This window comes from Podarcis cretensis (genome assembly GCF_951804945.1).
Source record: "Podarcis cretensis genome assembly, chromosome: 3".
NCBI classification, from domain to species: domain Eukaryota; kingdom Metazoa; phylum Chordata; class Lepidosauria; order Squamata; family Lacertidae; genus Podarcis; species Podarcis cretensis.
This window is the reverse complement of record NC_137172.1, coordinates 50129295-50144066: the sequence shown is the minus strand read 5'-3', so window position 1 is coordinate 50144066 and position 14772 is coordinate 50129295. Positions and strand designations below refer to the sequence as shown.

Sequence of the window (14772 nt, the reverse complement as noted above, 5' to 3'; positions counted from 1 at the left end):
CCCAGACTGTTTAAAGTGGTATGATACTGCTTTAAATGTATAGTTCAGGTGGGGCCTGATGGTTGCTTGAGTGTCACAGGACGTCTCTCCCTCACAAACATATAGGATGAATATATTAAATTACTAAATTAATATAGACTATAGGATTACTTGGTAATTTATTCATAAAGCATCTGGTTACTCATATTGCCTGACAATACAATAATTTCAAATATGCTCAACTAAAGTTTTGGTTCAGATACCAAAAACCCACCAGAGTTAAGTCCATTCAAGCCCCACAAAACTGGGAAGCCTTAACCCCCATGCCCCAAGATCAGCAATGCTGCTGTACACTGTCATCAATTACACTTGCTTCCATCTTATCCTCCACACGCACACCCTCTCCCTTGGTCTTTCAGGCCCAAACGCAGAAGGGGGGGTGGAGTGCCTGGGACCACCAAAGGTGCCCTATTTCTTCCTGGTCCTGCCTTGCCTTGCCTTATGGAGCATCCGAACACAACTATGAATCCTCCCCATCTGTCACAGAACTACCCGGACAGCAAATTACACAGTTCAAAGTTGGTGTTAACTCTTTATTAGCAAAAACACTATAGTCACAGACTTGGCTGTCAGGCTGAATGAGCACAGCAGCTCATTTCCTGTGTGTCTTACCATGAAAGTTGTCAAGAGTAAAGATCCTCGCCTCCCTACAGCCATTTATGTCTCCTCCTCTCCAGGGCTTTTTCCAAGCAATCGGAGATTAAGCCTGTATGTTTGTCTTGGCTCTTCCCCTCTCATACCTCTTCTGGTTCTGGGAACAGTGATGGTGGCAGGGAGACACCTATGCTTCTTCAGCAGTCTGACTCATCTCTGCCTCTTGGCCTCCCTCATTTCACTCTCCTGCCCCTGCTTCTGGACTTTTCTCTCCCAACTTCCCACACCTCCTCGTCCCAGTCTTTCTGATTAGACGCCATTCCACCTCCACTCCCAGGGCCAGATTTAGGTTTGATGAGGCCCCAAGCTACTGAAGGTAATGAGGCCCTTTATTTGTCCAGCTGTCCTTTGTCAACAAAAAATTGTCACTGTTTTTTGTGTTGAATGTATGCTATATGGTAATTTATGGACCTAACAGGTCCATACACAACACAAAACACTGTTGCTGTATGTAGGATTTACTTTATTTGTTTTTTAATCTTATATTTTGGAAATGTACATCCTGGAGGTTTTTCCCCTTTAAATTTTTTTGGGGGCCCCAAAAGAGTGGGGCCCTAAACTATAGCTTTAGCTTATACCTAAATCCGACTTCCACCTCCACTCCCCAGACTTGAGCTTTCATCCTTTGGTGGTTCCCCAGCTCTCGCCATTCCTCGCCTTCCAAGCAGTCCGTAACACCATCCCTCTTGGGCGAGGTGGATCCAGACTAAATCCGGCAGGGTGTTAGATGCAATCCGTCCACTCCACTCGCTTAGTTCGTCTGATTGGAGCACCGCCCCCCGTATACGTAATTTTGTGCTGTGAATGGCAAAGCGCGCTGCTTTGGAAAGGGCTCCTGGCTCTTTACGCGGCACATCACCCACGCGCCCCGCGTCGGCACCAGCATCCATGCCTCGTCCTGGGCTCGTGTGCATGTGTGTGTGTCTTTTGTGTGTTTGTTTTTAAGGGGAGGACGCCCGAGAGGCGGTCCTAAAAGCAGGGGCGGAGCCAAAGGCTTCCGGGAGGCGGAAAGCGGAGCTGTGCGCGGAGCCGAGGAGAAGGAGGGCGCGGCGGCGGCGGCGGCGGGCGACCGAGTTGTTTTGTGCTCCCGGCTCGGCTGCGCTCCACGCCGGCGTCCGAGCGCGCGCCAGGGCCCCGGGGGGCGGCGGCGGCGGCGATGGCTTCGATGGCGGCGGCGATCGCCGCTTCCCGCACGGCGGCCCTGAACGGCAACCGGCCGCTGGACGAGCGGGAGCGCAAGCGCTTCAGCTACTTCTCGTCGCTCAACCCCATGGCGCGCAAGATCATGGCGGAGAAGGAGCGCATCCGCGAGCGCTACGGGCCCGAGTGGGAGCGCCTGCCGCCCCGCCAGCAGGACGAGATCATCGACCAGACCCTGGTGGAGCCCCACATCCAGGCCCGCTACGCGGCGCACCGAGGGGTCGCCCGGGGACCCCCGCCGCCGGTCTGCTACCCGAACCTGCGCCTCAACACCGGCCAGAAGGTGGTGCACTTCGGCGACGAGGTGAGATCCTGCCCCGAGCGAAAGGACTCTCTGCACAAGCTCAGGAGCACGGTTTGTTGTCGGATCCGGGCCTGCGCTGCGGGGATCTATCTGCTTGGCGTCCAGTGTTACGCCCCCTTGCGATGGTGTCGAGGGAGGGTAGCCTCTGGGGGAAAAGAGATTTGCAGGAGAAATAATATAAAGCAGAGGAATGATTTTTTTTTCCTTTTAAAAAAGCATATTTGTTTATTCAAGGCAGGGGTTTGAAGAATTCCTCTCTAGAAGTAGTTTTCGGTGCTAGTGGAACATGTGTTACAGGGAGAGATTTCATTTAGACATGTACAGAGTGCAGATTCCACTCCTTACTGAGCATAGCCAGATCCCCCAAGTCTGAGATTTGCAGTGACATGGCAGAGAAGCATGTATCACTCCTTGGCAGGCTTGCGGGTTGGGTATCTCATGCTGTCCAAGTACTAAAGGACTTCTACCTAGGGCTGTAGAGCTTTTGGCGCTCCAGATGTTTCTGAAGTCTGAACTCGCAGCATTTTGAACTGTTGGCTGTGCTGGTTAGTCTGATGGGAATGGAGTTTAACAACACCTGGATGACCGAAGGTTCCCAGTGCTCCGATCTAGGCTGTGCTCACGCTGCCATTTACTCTGCATCAAGCAAACTCCCACTGCTGGTTTGGGAAGCAGTGTAAAACACACACACACACACAATCGATATAAGCCACAATTCTTTATCCTGTTGTTTCTTAGGAAATACCACGTTTTGATGCATTTCCCTCCAAGACTAGCTTCGATCTGAATTGAGAAAAACCCAGTAATGTGTACACAGTGCTAGAGTGTAATCCTAGGCATGCTTACTTGGAAGTAAATACTACTGCGTTCAGTCGGATTGACTCTGATGAAAGGGGTGCTTAGGATTCCAACATAAGACATTGCAGTGGTTTCTTCCTCAACTTAACAGGGTGGCTTTTACAGCAGAAATTAAACTGCTGCATTTTCAGTAGCTGATGAGTGGTGTAACTGAAGAGTGTTGTTCTTTTAACCACTTAAAACTGGTGCGGCTTTTGTTGTTAAGCTTTCTGCTGCTGTTATTTGGAGTTGTGTTTTTTCAAAAAGAATTGCGTGTGCAAAAGTGTATTATTATAATGTTAGCTATATGCTTTAAGTTACTTGGAGACCTTATGTAACAAGTGACCAACTCATCTAGTATTTTTGTTATTGCTGCTGCTTTTTATTGTTGGAAAGTACTTAGCAATGGAACTGTTTATTTTATTGTCAGTGGTGTAGGTGATGTGCTTTTACTTTTGGCTGCAGAGTCTCTTTTCTCATGCATCACAGCCGCAGCTGTCAAAACTAATAGCAGTAAGACCAGCACCAGCAGCTGGAAAGTCCAGGGGGCTGGGGAGAGGCTGCAAATCACCTAACCTGGTGAGAAGACCTCTTCCCCTCTGAACTATATTGAAACTGGGCTCCTGAAGAGACCAGCACCAAGAACTTTGTCTACTGTTGACTTTTTCTGCTTTGTATTTGGGTCTAGATTATTTTTTTCATAATAGTGAATTCATTCCATGTATGCTGAATTGTTTACAGTGGTGCCCCGCAAGACGAACGCCTCGCAAGACGGAAAACCCGCTAGACGAAAGGGTTTTCCGTTTTGGAGGCGCTTCGCAAAACGAATTTCCCTATGGGCTTGCTTCGCAAGACGAAATGTCTTGCGAGTTCCTGCGGGTCCCCCCCCCCCTTTTCCTAAGCCGCTTATCAGCTGATCCGCTGATAAGCTGCTTATCAGCTGATCCGCTAAAAGCCGCTAAACCGCTAATAGCGCTAATCCGCTAAGCTGTGAATGGGCTTGCTTTGCAAGACGAAAACACCGCTATACGAAGAGCCTCACGGAACGGATTAATTTTGTCTTGCGAGGCACCACTGTATTTTTGTCCAGTTAGAATTATAGAGTCGGAGCAGACCCTGAGGGTCGAGATCCTGCCCACAACTGTCCCCCGGTGGGATCAAACCATCAACCTTCTCGTTAACAGCCAGATGCACTGACCCACTGCGCCACAATGCTCCCCCTAACCTGTTTTGTATTTTGGTTCAAGTGGGTGCTTGTTGTAAGCCGCTTTGGGCACTGCTAACTGTGGGAAGGCAGCACATAAATAAATGAAACCAGTCAATCATTTGTGCAACATGCCATTACATCACTATACAAAGGCAGTTCATGAGGTCATAATGAGAACATTGGAAGCAGTAGTGAAACAGGGTGTCATTTGTTCTTCATGGTTGCTACCTCATCCTGAGCAGGCAAAGGCAATCTTGCATATGTTCAAGCATGGACAATATTTTCTTCAAGTAGCATTGTCTAGCCTGCCACTGTTTTAACAGTAGCTTTTTAAAAAATGCTGATTTGGACTAGTTAACTTTGGCCTGAACTTTCAGAGGCATAGGCAAGACCAATGTAAGAGGCATGAACTGGGCTGAGAAGGTGGTAGGTGTATTTACCCCATGTTTAAAATTTGCCTGTTTGTAGAGAAGGAGGGAAAAACCCAAAACATTAGGCGGCAAACCTAACTTGTGTCAGGAGAGCCAAACACAGCTCAATAGAAGTTTCAAATAAAAATATAAACATGTCTGTTGGTTCTTTAATAGTAGTCACCCAATACACTAAATTCTCTGGATGGTGTACATATTTGTTTAAAAACGCCACTTAAAATCATACATTGATTTAAAAAATGCAATTCAGTAAAGTAGTTCAGTACAGAAACAATGTAACTGACAGAAAGGAAACCTAAAACTAGAATAAAATAAATCATACCAAGCCACACATAATACAACCAGATGATAAAACGACAACTGTACAACACCAAATAACTTATCCATTAAAAAAGTTTGTGAGAATAAATAGGGCTTTGCCTGATTTGAAAAATACATTAAAGTAGGCACACTTTGTCAGTATAGTAACTCAATTCCTACAGAACCCCCCTGCCAGAAAAAATATCGGGGAGTCAACCAACCACCTCGCCAGCTGTTCTGTCTAAGTGTTGGACAGCTCATACTTTCTGGAAGTTGTTCCTTATCTTTATTTGAGATCTACCTTCTAGAGCGACATAGAATAAATGTGCTCCATCATCAGTGTCACAACCCTTCAAATATTTGTAGATGCCTATCGTGTTGTCTCTTAATTATCCATCCTCCAGGCTAAGTATGCACAGCACCTTCAACCTTTCCTCATAGGAAAATGCTTGTCATGGTTGCTTTTGTGAAAAACAAAGGCTTTGAGGATCCAGCCATTTGTTTGGGGTCTTTTGGAGAATTTGACCTCATTTCAAGATGCTGTTTTCAAGCAGATGCTTGCCATTATTGAAAAGGAAGAGGGATTGTTTATGCATTTGTTAAATTTGTATACTGCCCCTAATCCTTAGATCTCAGGGCGGTTCACGACATGAAAATACAAGACCAAAAACACAAAATGCATAATAAAAGCAAGAAGAAAAACGTGGTGGTTGTTGAGTGGAGAGCCTTAGTTTCACTTGTGCTTGTGCCACCATCTCAAGCCACTTGGAAGCTGCCTTGAGTAAAAAGGCGGGGTATAAATTAATAATAATAACCATAAGTCTTGGCCTATTGCCAGTTTTGCCACCTTTCCCTGTTGTACTTCCATCCATGTGCATTTATAACCCAAACTCTTTATTTAATGTTTTTGCAGACAGAGAGAATGTACATTACTTTTCACGGTGCCACAGAACTCTTTATCTTTTCTTTTCCATTTTTTGGACTGCAATAAGCTAACATGACTCACTGTCCACAGTAAATATATTCTGAGGTATTAGATTATTTACCTTGAGTTTCAATGCAGGATTACTATTTACTTCCTTTGGTCCCCAGTGGTTTTTACCTGTGCAAATCTGGATTGGGACTGAATAGTCAAGATGAGATGTACTGCTATGTATAGCCCCTAACACTGATGTCAGAAAGTCCTTAAACAACAATACAGTGGTACCTCGGGTTACATACACTTCAGGTTACATATGCTTCAGGTTACAAACTCCGCTAACCCAGAAATAGTACCTCGGGTTAAGAACTTTGCTTCAGGATGAGAACAGAAATTGTGCTGCGGCGGCAGCGGGAGGCCCCATTAGCTAAAGTGGTGCTTCAGGTTAAGAACAGTTTCAGGTTAAGAACAGACCTCCAGAACGAATTAAGTTCTTAACCCGAGGTACCATTGTAGTCTTGAATAGTCAGGGTCAAGCTATTTTATTTATATTTATAAAAGCCCTGGTTCATTAAACAATAACAAAGCAGTGTACAGATATATATAGGATAGGAAACAATATTAACTCCATGACACTTTTCCTTGGGTGGAAAGTTATTCCGACACTCCCCTCATCAGTGTGTTTTAATTTGTTGGAAGTCACCCAGAGTGGCTGGGGTAACCCAGTCATATGGGTGGCAAATAAATAATAAATTATTATAATTGTATTTTTTTGTATAAAATATGTACAAGAGATGTAGGACACATATAGCCTGAACATGTGTGTGTGTGTGTGTGTGTGTGTGTGTGTGTGTGCGCGCACACACACACACACACACACACACACAGTAGCATGGACTTCATTCAAGTATTCCTAAATCAATACTGGAGCAGTGGGGTAATCTCATAGAAATACGTCAAAGTACCATCCATACCTGTGGTTCAAGTAACTGTCTTCTCAGTAGGGTGTTCTTTATAGATAGGTTTGGATGTTGGAAAAAAAGATCTACGAATAATTGTCCATCAAAACAGTCTCATGATTAGCTGTTAGAGAATTGGCCATCATCTTATGGTTGTTGAGTGGCAGATAAACTAAGCCAGCGGTTTTCAATTAGGTGAAATACTGAAGAGAAAACAAACATTATAACCAGGAAACAATGGAAGGAATGCAAAGGAACCAGTGGAAATACTTTAGTAGGCCTGTCTTAAAAGTTCATTCATAAAAATGACCTATCTTATTTTAGAAGGGTATGTGTGTGTCTTTACTAACAGCTAATAAGTTTAGCAAAAGGCAGTAGGAAGTTACTGCTAAAATAAGAATTAGAGCTGAGGATATGTTTACATTCAACGCACGGAATCTGGCAAGCCGTTCCACATATCTTGAGGGAAGTCTGGTGGTATAATAACTGTGGCTATTCCAAGAGTTGATGTTTTTAAGACACCTTCTAAAAAGATTAAATCAGGTTTTCCACTGCTGCTGTTGAGCCAGGAAAAACAAGAGTGTGGAAAAATAAAATTTAATGGTCCTAATTATAACTGTTTTTAGGTTTTGCTAATCTCTTGGTGGTTGATGCACGCGGCAAAGCAGCTGGAAAATGGAGCAGATGCTTAATAGTACTAGTAGTAATAATAAAAAAGGTAAAGGACCCCTGGATGGCTAAGTCCAGTCAAAGGCAACTATGGGGTTGTGGCACTCATATTGCTTTCAGGCTGAGGGAGCCGGCGTTTGTCCATAGACAGCTTTCCAGGTCATGTGGCCAGCAGGACTAAACCGCTTCTGGTGAAACGGAACACCATGACGGAAACCAGAGTGCACAGAAATGCCGTTTACCTTTAGAAGTAAAGGTACCCCTGACCATTAGGTCCAGTAACGAACGACTCTGGGGTTGCAGTGCTCATCTCGCTCTATAAGCCAAGGGAGCCGGCGTTTGTCCACAGACAGCTTCCGGGTCATGTGGCCAGCATGACTAACCTACTTCTGGTGAACCAGAGCAGCGCATGGAAACACTGTTTACCTTTCTGCCGGACCATTACCTATTTCTCTACTTGCACTTTGACATTCTTTCGAACTGTTAGGTGGGCAGGAGCAGGGACCGAGCAATGGGAGCTCACCCTGTCACGGGGATTCAAACCGCCGACCTTCGGATTGGCAAGCCCTAGGCTCTGTGGTTTAGACCACAGCGCCACCATTTAGTAGTTGTAGTAGCGTAATAGTAATCTGGATACAACCCCTACCAAAAATGCACCAGCATAATTCCTTCTATGACTGTCACTGCGCCCAAGTGCATCCTAAATATGTAATTGATAGTGCAAGTCTATGACTTTGGCTTGATTTTCCTTAGAGCTATAGGTTGGGAGGGGAAGTCACCCCCCCACTTGACACAGGTTTAGGTGATTTAAGATGGGTATGTGAATTGGGTTGAGCTCTAAGGCACCGTGGCCTCTCCTTTGATAGGCTGCCTTAAATTAGATGACAAACTACAAGGCGGCTTGGCTGTTGATTGCGTAAAGTCAACTGAATTGTGGAGGGAGGGAAGGGGAATTTGAATGGAATCTAAAGATGTACATTAGACATACTGGGGAATTTTGGACATGTGTGCTTTATTTTTCAGTTGATTTGTCAATCTTTTGTCATTGAGTAGAAGACCCTGTGTCTTATCATAAGCTGCTTGGGAAAATCTCCAGTCCAATAAATGATTTCCCATGTCGTGTTGGAGTTAGGGAGTTGTTGTTTGGGAAACACAAGCCCAAAACACAACAAATGGGCTGCATGGCTTTCTGAATCCCAGCTCTGCCTTTTTAGAATTTTCCTGCTATGTTGCCTGCGGGCAACTTTTTAAATGCCTCAGGCAACTAGGAGGATGCTAATTTGGAAGTCCAGTATAAAGACTAATTGTAGCAAAGTTTCTTGGCCTTGCTAATCAAAGTGATAAAAACGGACTCTGAAAATCTGCATGGCGGTTGTATCATAAACCAGAAAATGGTATGTCAGAGAATTTTTGCTTTTGGATTTAAAAAAAAGGCAAACAGGTTTCCAGATCTTGGGAATGGGTGGGAAAGAGGAATGGAAGAAGGAAAGGTATTCAGGGGTCAGCAAACTTTTTCAGCAGGGGGCCGGTTCACTGTCCCTCAGACTTTGTGGGGGCCGGACTATATTTTTTTTGGGGGGGGGATGAATGAATTCCTATGCCCCACAAATAACCCAGCGATGCATTTTAAATAAAAGGGCACATTCTACTCATGTAAAAACACGCTGATTCCTGGACTGTCCACGGGCCGGATTTAGAAAGTGATTGGGCCGGATTCAGCCCCAGGCCTTAGTTTGCCTACCCATGGTATACATGTTGGCAGTTCTTTGCTAATAGGAAATGATTTCATCAGTTTGGAAATAGCATACAAATTAAACAACAAAAGGGATGCAAATTTGTCCATCTGGCATTGCTTTTTTTTTTAAAAAAGTGTTACCACTAAAATGCAGAGCATGAATTTGAATATGCCCGCAATGCATTTTCCCCACCTTAAAAACACACCTTCCTGGTTCTCCAAAGGCTTAGAAAGATTAATAAGCTTCCTCTCTGCATTCTGTATACTGGATGTCCCAAGCCAGCTGCTTGGCAAAGAGCATTTTTTTGCACCTTTGTGGGACATATAACACATGCATTTTTTATGGTGCTCATTTGTGACGTCTTATTTCATTGAAAGTTCCGAAACTATCACATGAATTGTGTAAAGATGGCATGCGATTTATAACATGTTATTGTACTGTGCAACTTAATAACAAAATCAATTTTGTTCGATTCCCTGCTTTATTTGATGAATTTACATTCCACCCTTTCTCCCCAAGGAGCCTAGGGCACAAAAATTTTTTACATGTCCCTGAAAAACAGGTGTTTTACAAAAATTTCTCATCAAAATTATAGTAAAAAACAAACAAATTATTGTGCCCAGAAAAGTTTTTAAAAACCTGTTGTTTTGAGTCCTGGTTCACTTGTGCCCCCCATCCTGCTCAAATGCAGTGAAAAGAAATAATAAATCTTTCCTCCTTGAATTTACAGTCTTATGCCTATATAGTCAATAATTAGACAAAACTCTGGATTAATGATGCAATGGTACCTTGGTTCTCAAACTTAATCCGTTCCGGAAGTCTCTTCCAAAACCAAGGCACGCTTTCCCATATAAAGTAATGCAAAACAGATTAATCCGTTCCATACTTTTAAAATCAACCCCTAAAACAGCAATTTAACATGAATTTTACTATCTAACGAGACTATTGATCCATAAAATGAAAGCAATAATCAATGTACTGTACGATAAAATAAATAAGACAGTAGTGTAGATGATAAAATTTAAAATTATTATTTTTCCTTACCTGCACTGATGATAGTCATTGTTTGGATGGGGGACTTTTATCCATTTCTGCAATCACACAATTAATCAATCAGTAGCTGAAGTGGGTTCCACAAAGTCACAAAAACAAATTAACCGAAAAAGCCTAAAAAAACCCCGCAAAATAAATAGCAAAAACAAAACCTCCAAACTTAAGCCGTTCCGGAAGTCCGTTTGACTTCCAAAATGTTCAAAAACCAAGGCACAGCTTCTGATTGGTGCAGGCGCACTGGAAACAATAGCTGCATTGGATGTTTGGCTTCTGGAAAACGTTCGAAAACCGGTGTTTGGGAACCAAGGCATTTGAGAACCAAGGTACCTCTGTACTTGGGAGCAAGCTGATAAATTTCTCCTCCCTTAAAAGGCTGGCATATAATGCAACTAGCAATTGGTAGTGGTGGTGGGGAGACACGTAGGGCTGGGAGAGACCACTGTCTGTAACCCCAAAGAGCTACTGCCAGTCAGTATAGGCAATACTGAGATAGGTGCACCAGTGTCCTGACTAGTATAAAGCAGCTCTCTCTGTGTCCTCTATAGGGAGAGAGTCATAGCACCATTGTGGAAGATCTCAGGCTTCTGCAAGTTGGATTGGGAGACGCTCCTGTCTGAAGCCATTGGGAGCCACTACCAGTCAGTGCAGTCAATGATTCTGAGCAAGATGGACCAGTGGTCCCTGTACAGGGCGGCTTCCTGCACTCCAATGGGCCCCGGCCATTTCCTTTCAGCTTAGAGCTTGTGAAGCATGGTTAAAATGTGCTGGCTTTCTCTGCATCTACACAGTGGTTGGAGTTCTAGCAACCTAGCAGGTACAGAAAGAAGCCAGTGAACCTCAGCCCACCCTCTCCAGCCTGGAGCCAGTGAGATGCAGAAGAGACTGGCCTTTGTTGGGGAGCAGCGGAGTGAAGAGGCAGAGGTTGGGTTTGGTACTCTGCTTGCATCCAGGGAGCTAGCACAAATTACAGGCTCCCACCCTTGTTTGGAGCTGCAGAGGAGATTATTTACTCCTCCAACACTGGGAGGAATGACTTGAGCGCATCTTGCTTGCAAGATAGCAGGGCTATTGTCCAGCCCCTGCTTAAAAGTATATTTTGAATACATCACACACATACACATTTAATCCTTTAGGCTTCTTGATTATCTGCATGCTGCACAGCATATTATGACTTTGTTTTCGTAACTCTTAATTCTGTCAGGCAACCACTGTCAGAACTATTTTTCCAATTCTCCAGTCGCATGGCAAACTAATATGCATCTTGTAACCACATGTGATTTAAAGTGAGTGGAGATTGAATTAACTCCAAATTGGTCTTGTTGCATAGGATCGTCTCCGTGCCCCCCAAGTGCTGTTTGAAGTATTTAGATCAAAATTGAGGGTATCTCAAAATTATGCTTAAAAAAAATCTGGAATATTTTCTGTTACTTAACTGAAAGTCAAAACCAATATGGAACAAGTAATTCCCCCGCCTTCCATGATATGAAGAACTGAGAAGTTGGTTTTTTCCATTTTAAATAATTCATGTTTAAGGCTAAGTCTCTGACAGTTGGGTGCTTTTTTTGATTTTTTGTTTAGAAATAAGAGATTGTAGAGCTGAAGAAGGACAACAGAAATGATCATCTGGTTGGACTTTCAGTGGGGAAAAGCTACTCACATTTTTTTTCTAAACTAAGAAGTCCTAAATGTTGTAAGGTGGGAGAACATGATAGCACATCTCAAACTTGTACAGCTAAGGTGCACAAACACCCCTGACCATATGTGGCAAATCCATTTGTGGTACTCTTAAATGTTCAATGAGCTCTTTGTGATCCTCAGTTGGAACACAGTGTAGAAAAATATATTCGGGTTGCCCTGGGGATCTATGTGGAGGCAGAAAACCATCAATTTTCTGTTTCCACAGAGCTTATTATTACCAGTTTAATATATTCTTACATTTGAGTTTCTGTAGGCTAAATTAAATAAGAGGAAAGCCATTTCCAAGTAGGAGGAACTGGATTGAAATAAGATTACTTTGGAAGCCATCCTCTGAAAAAAAATGGATGAGGACATTCCATTATGTGATGGCCTTAGTTCATGCTGTGAGTTCTGCTAGATTAGGTGGGTATAGGTCAGAAACTCTCTGTGGTGAATGTTTCAATCTACACCACCTTGAAGATTTTTGTGTGTTCGTATATTGTTCTAGGATGGTTATATTGTTTTGGTATTTTGCCCAGATGCTTTATATCAGGCTGGGTTCTGCTAGATTAGGTGGGTATAGGTCAGAAACTCTCTGATGGGAGTTATAGTCCGCCACTCTGTCAACGGCACAACATTGGCTATGCCTGTTCTTAACTATCAGACAGTAGAAATATACCACTTTCTGCATATCATAGTGCTAACTCGTCTTTGCTGGGTCTGTTATTGTTAACTATTTGTTTTCATAAGATGGAGAAAGCTTTCATATTCTAAATACAGTGGTACCTCTGGTTATGAACTTAATTCGTTACAGAGGTCCATTTTTAAGCTGAAACTGTTCTTATCCTGAGGTGTACTTTCGCTAATGGGGCCTCCCGCTGGCACACGATTTCTGTTCCCATCCTGGAGCAAAGTTCGTAACAAGGAGCAGCTACTTCCGGGTTAGCGGAGTTCGTAAGCCGAAGCATTCATAACCAGAGGTACCACTGTACTGCTTTCAAACAGGTAGCAAGTACAGTTACTTAAAATGCATTTAGCAGTCTGTGGTCTGCACAGGGACCAACAATCCTGCCCATGTGGTCAACAGGGAAGTACCGTATTTTTTGCTCTATAAGACTCACTTTTTCCCTCCAAAAAAGTAAGGTGAAATGTGTGTGCATCTTATGGAGCGAATGCAGGCTGTGCAGCTATCCCAGAAGCCAGAACAGCAAGAGGGATTGCTGCTTTCACTGCACAGTGATCCCTCTTGCTGTTCTGGCTTCTGAGATTCAGAATATTTTTTTTCTTGTTTTCCTCCTCCAAAACCTAGGTGCGTCTTGTGGTCTGGTGCGTCTTATAGAGCGAAAAATACGGTACTTACTCAAAAAGAGCAGTGAAGGCTAGGTAATGGAGTGTTAAGGCTTATATTCTGGGATAGCTCAGTTGGTAGAGCATGGGACACTTAATCTCAGGGTTGCGGGTTCAAGGCCCACATTGGGCAAAAGATTCCTGCATTGCAGGAGATTGGACTAGATGACCCTCGTGGTCCCTTCCAACTCTACAAGTCTATGAGTCTAGGCTCATGTATGTGGCAAAACGAGCTTATGTGCTGAGAAGTTGTAATAATGCAAGACTTACTGCCGTTTCCCATTCAAGGCTCTCCTGGCAAGCTGGGACTTTCATAATCACACATGATGATAGACACAGCCTCCCACTCCCTCCAGTGTTTGTAGTGAAATCTGTGTGTGTAACAACCAATTGAGTACCAGGAAAGTAAATTTTGGAATAAATTGCTTTTTTGAAAAAGAAGAAGCAGAAGAACCCTTGGCTTCTGCTCTCCAGACTCCTTTGTGGTATTTTTTTCCACATTTTCTCAATATTATTTTTAAAAATGCTCCTTCTTATTTATTAAATTTGTCCTTTATTATGTTATGAACTGCTGCTGTAAGTCATTTATAGGCCATGAGCAAATTGCTGGCTTAAAGCACAGCTTAGTCGTTCTTTTTCTTAATTCAGATTGAAGCTGGTTTGAGGGTGGGAGAAACGTTTCAAAATGCAAGATTTCGTAAGAAACAACAGGATGGATATGGATTGTGGCTAAAGTAACGCGTAGACTCCTTCCAAAAACAGTGGCAGGGGTGCACTGGGTGCCGAGTAAACTGGCGTGTGTGCACAGCCTCAGTTGCCAACAGAGTAATCTTTTGTGCTGACTTGGATAACAGAGCAGTCATTTGGCTCTTCAGCGTTGATAAATGGTCAGATCCCTGCTTATGTCATCTTAGAATTCCAATGTCTTTTTCAAAACAAGCTGCTTGGAAGAAGTCTCTGTTAGTTGCATACTTTTCTGCATTTGATGCTTTGCAGCTGGCGGCTGAGGTTAGCTCTGTGACCGAATTCTTGTTTGTGGATGGCATTTTTGTCATGAATTCAGATAAGCAGAGGCCAACAAAGACTCCAGCTCCTTAAATGTGCTGCCGGGTGAACGAAAGCCTAAATCCTTGGCATCTCTTTAGAGAAAGTGCTCCATTTCCTGAGCACAGGCAGGGGAGGTAGGGAAAGGGATTCAATTCTGATGCCTTATACTCCTCCCAAGAGACTTATTCTAAGCTGTGCTGGAACATTAAGCAAAACATTTATATATTCCCCTTTCTCTTATTCTGCTAATCATTTGTGTGCCGTGTTAGATCTCAACGCATTTCCAACAAATAAATAAATCTCATGGAGCTAGTATACCCAACCCAAGAGACTACATCTGTGTCTAAGCATGACCTCTAAAATAGCCAGGAATACAATTTTTAAGATTATCGT

General features: G+C 43.5%; 1 protein-coding gene across 1 annotated transcript in view; it reads left to right on the top strand.

Moving 5' to 3' along the window:
- The first annotated feature begins 1774 nt into the window (after positions 1-1774).
- LOC307213462 (uncharacterized protein C1orf198) overlaps positions 1775-14772 on the top strand; it is a 29091-nt gene continuing 16093 nt past the window's right edge. The window contains exon 1 of the mRNA XM_079971390.1: positions 1775-2197. Coding sequence (XP_079827516.1) covers positions 1850-2197 — 348 coding nt within the window. The 5' untranslated portion in view covers positions 1775-1849. The remainder of the gene's footprint in view (positions 2198-14772) is intronic.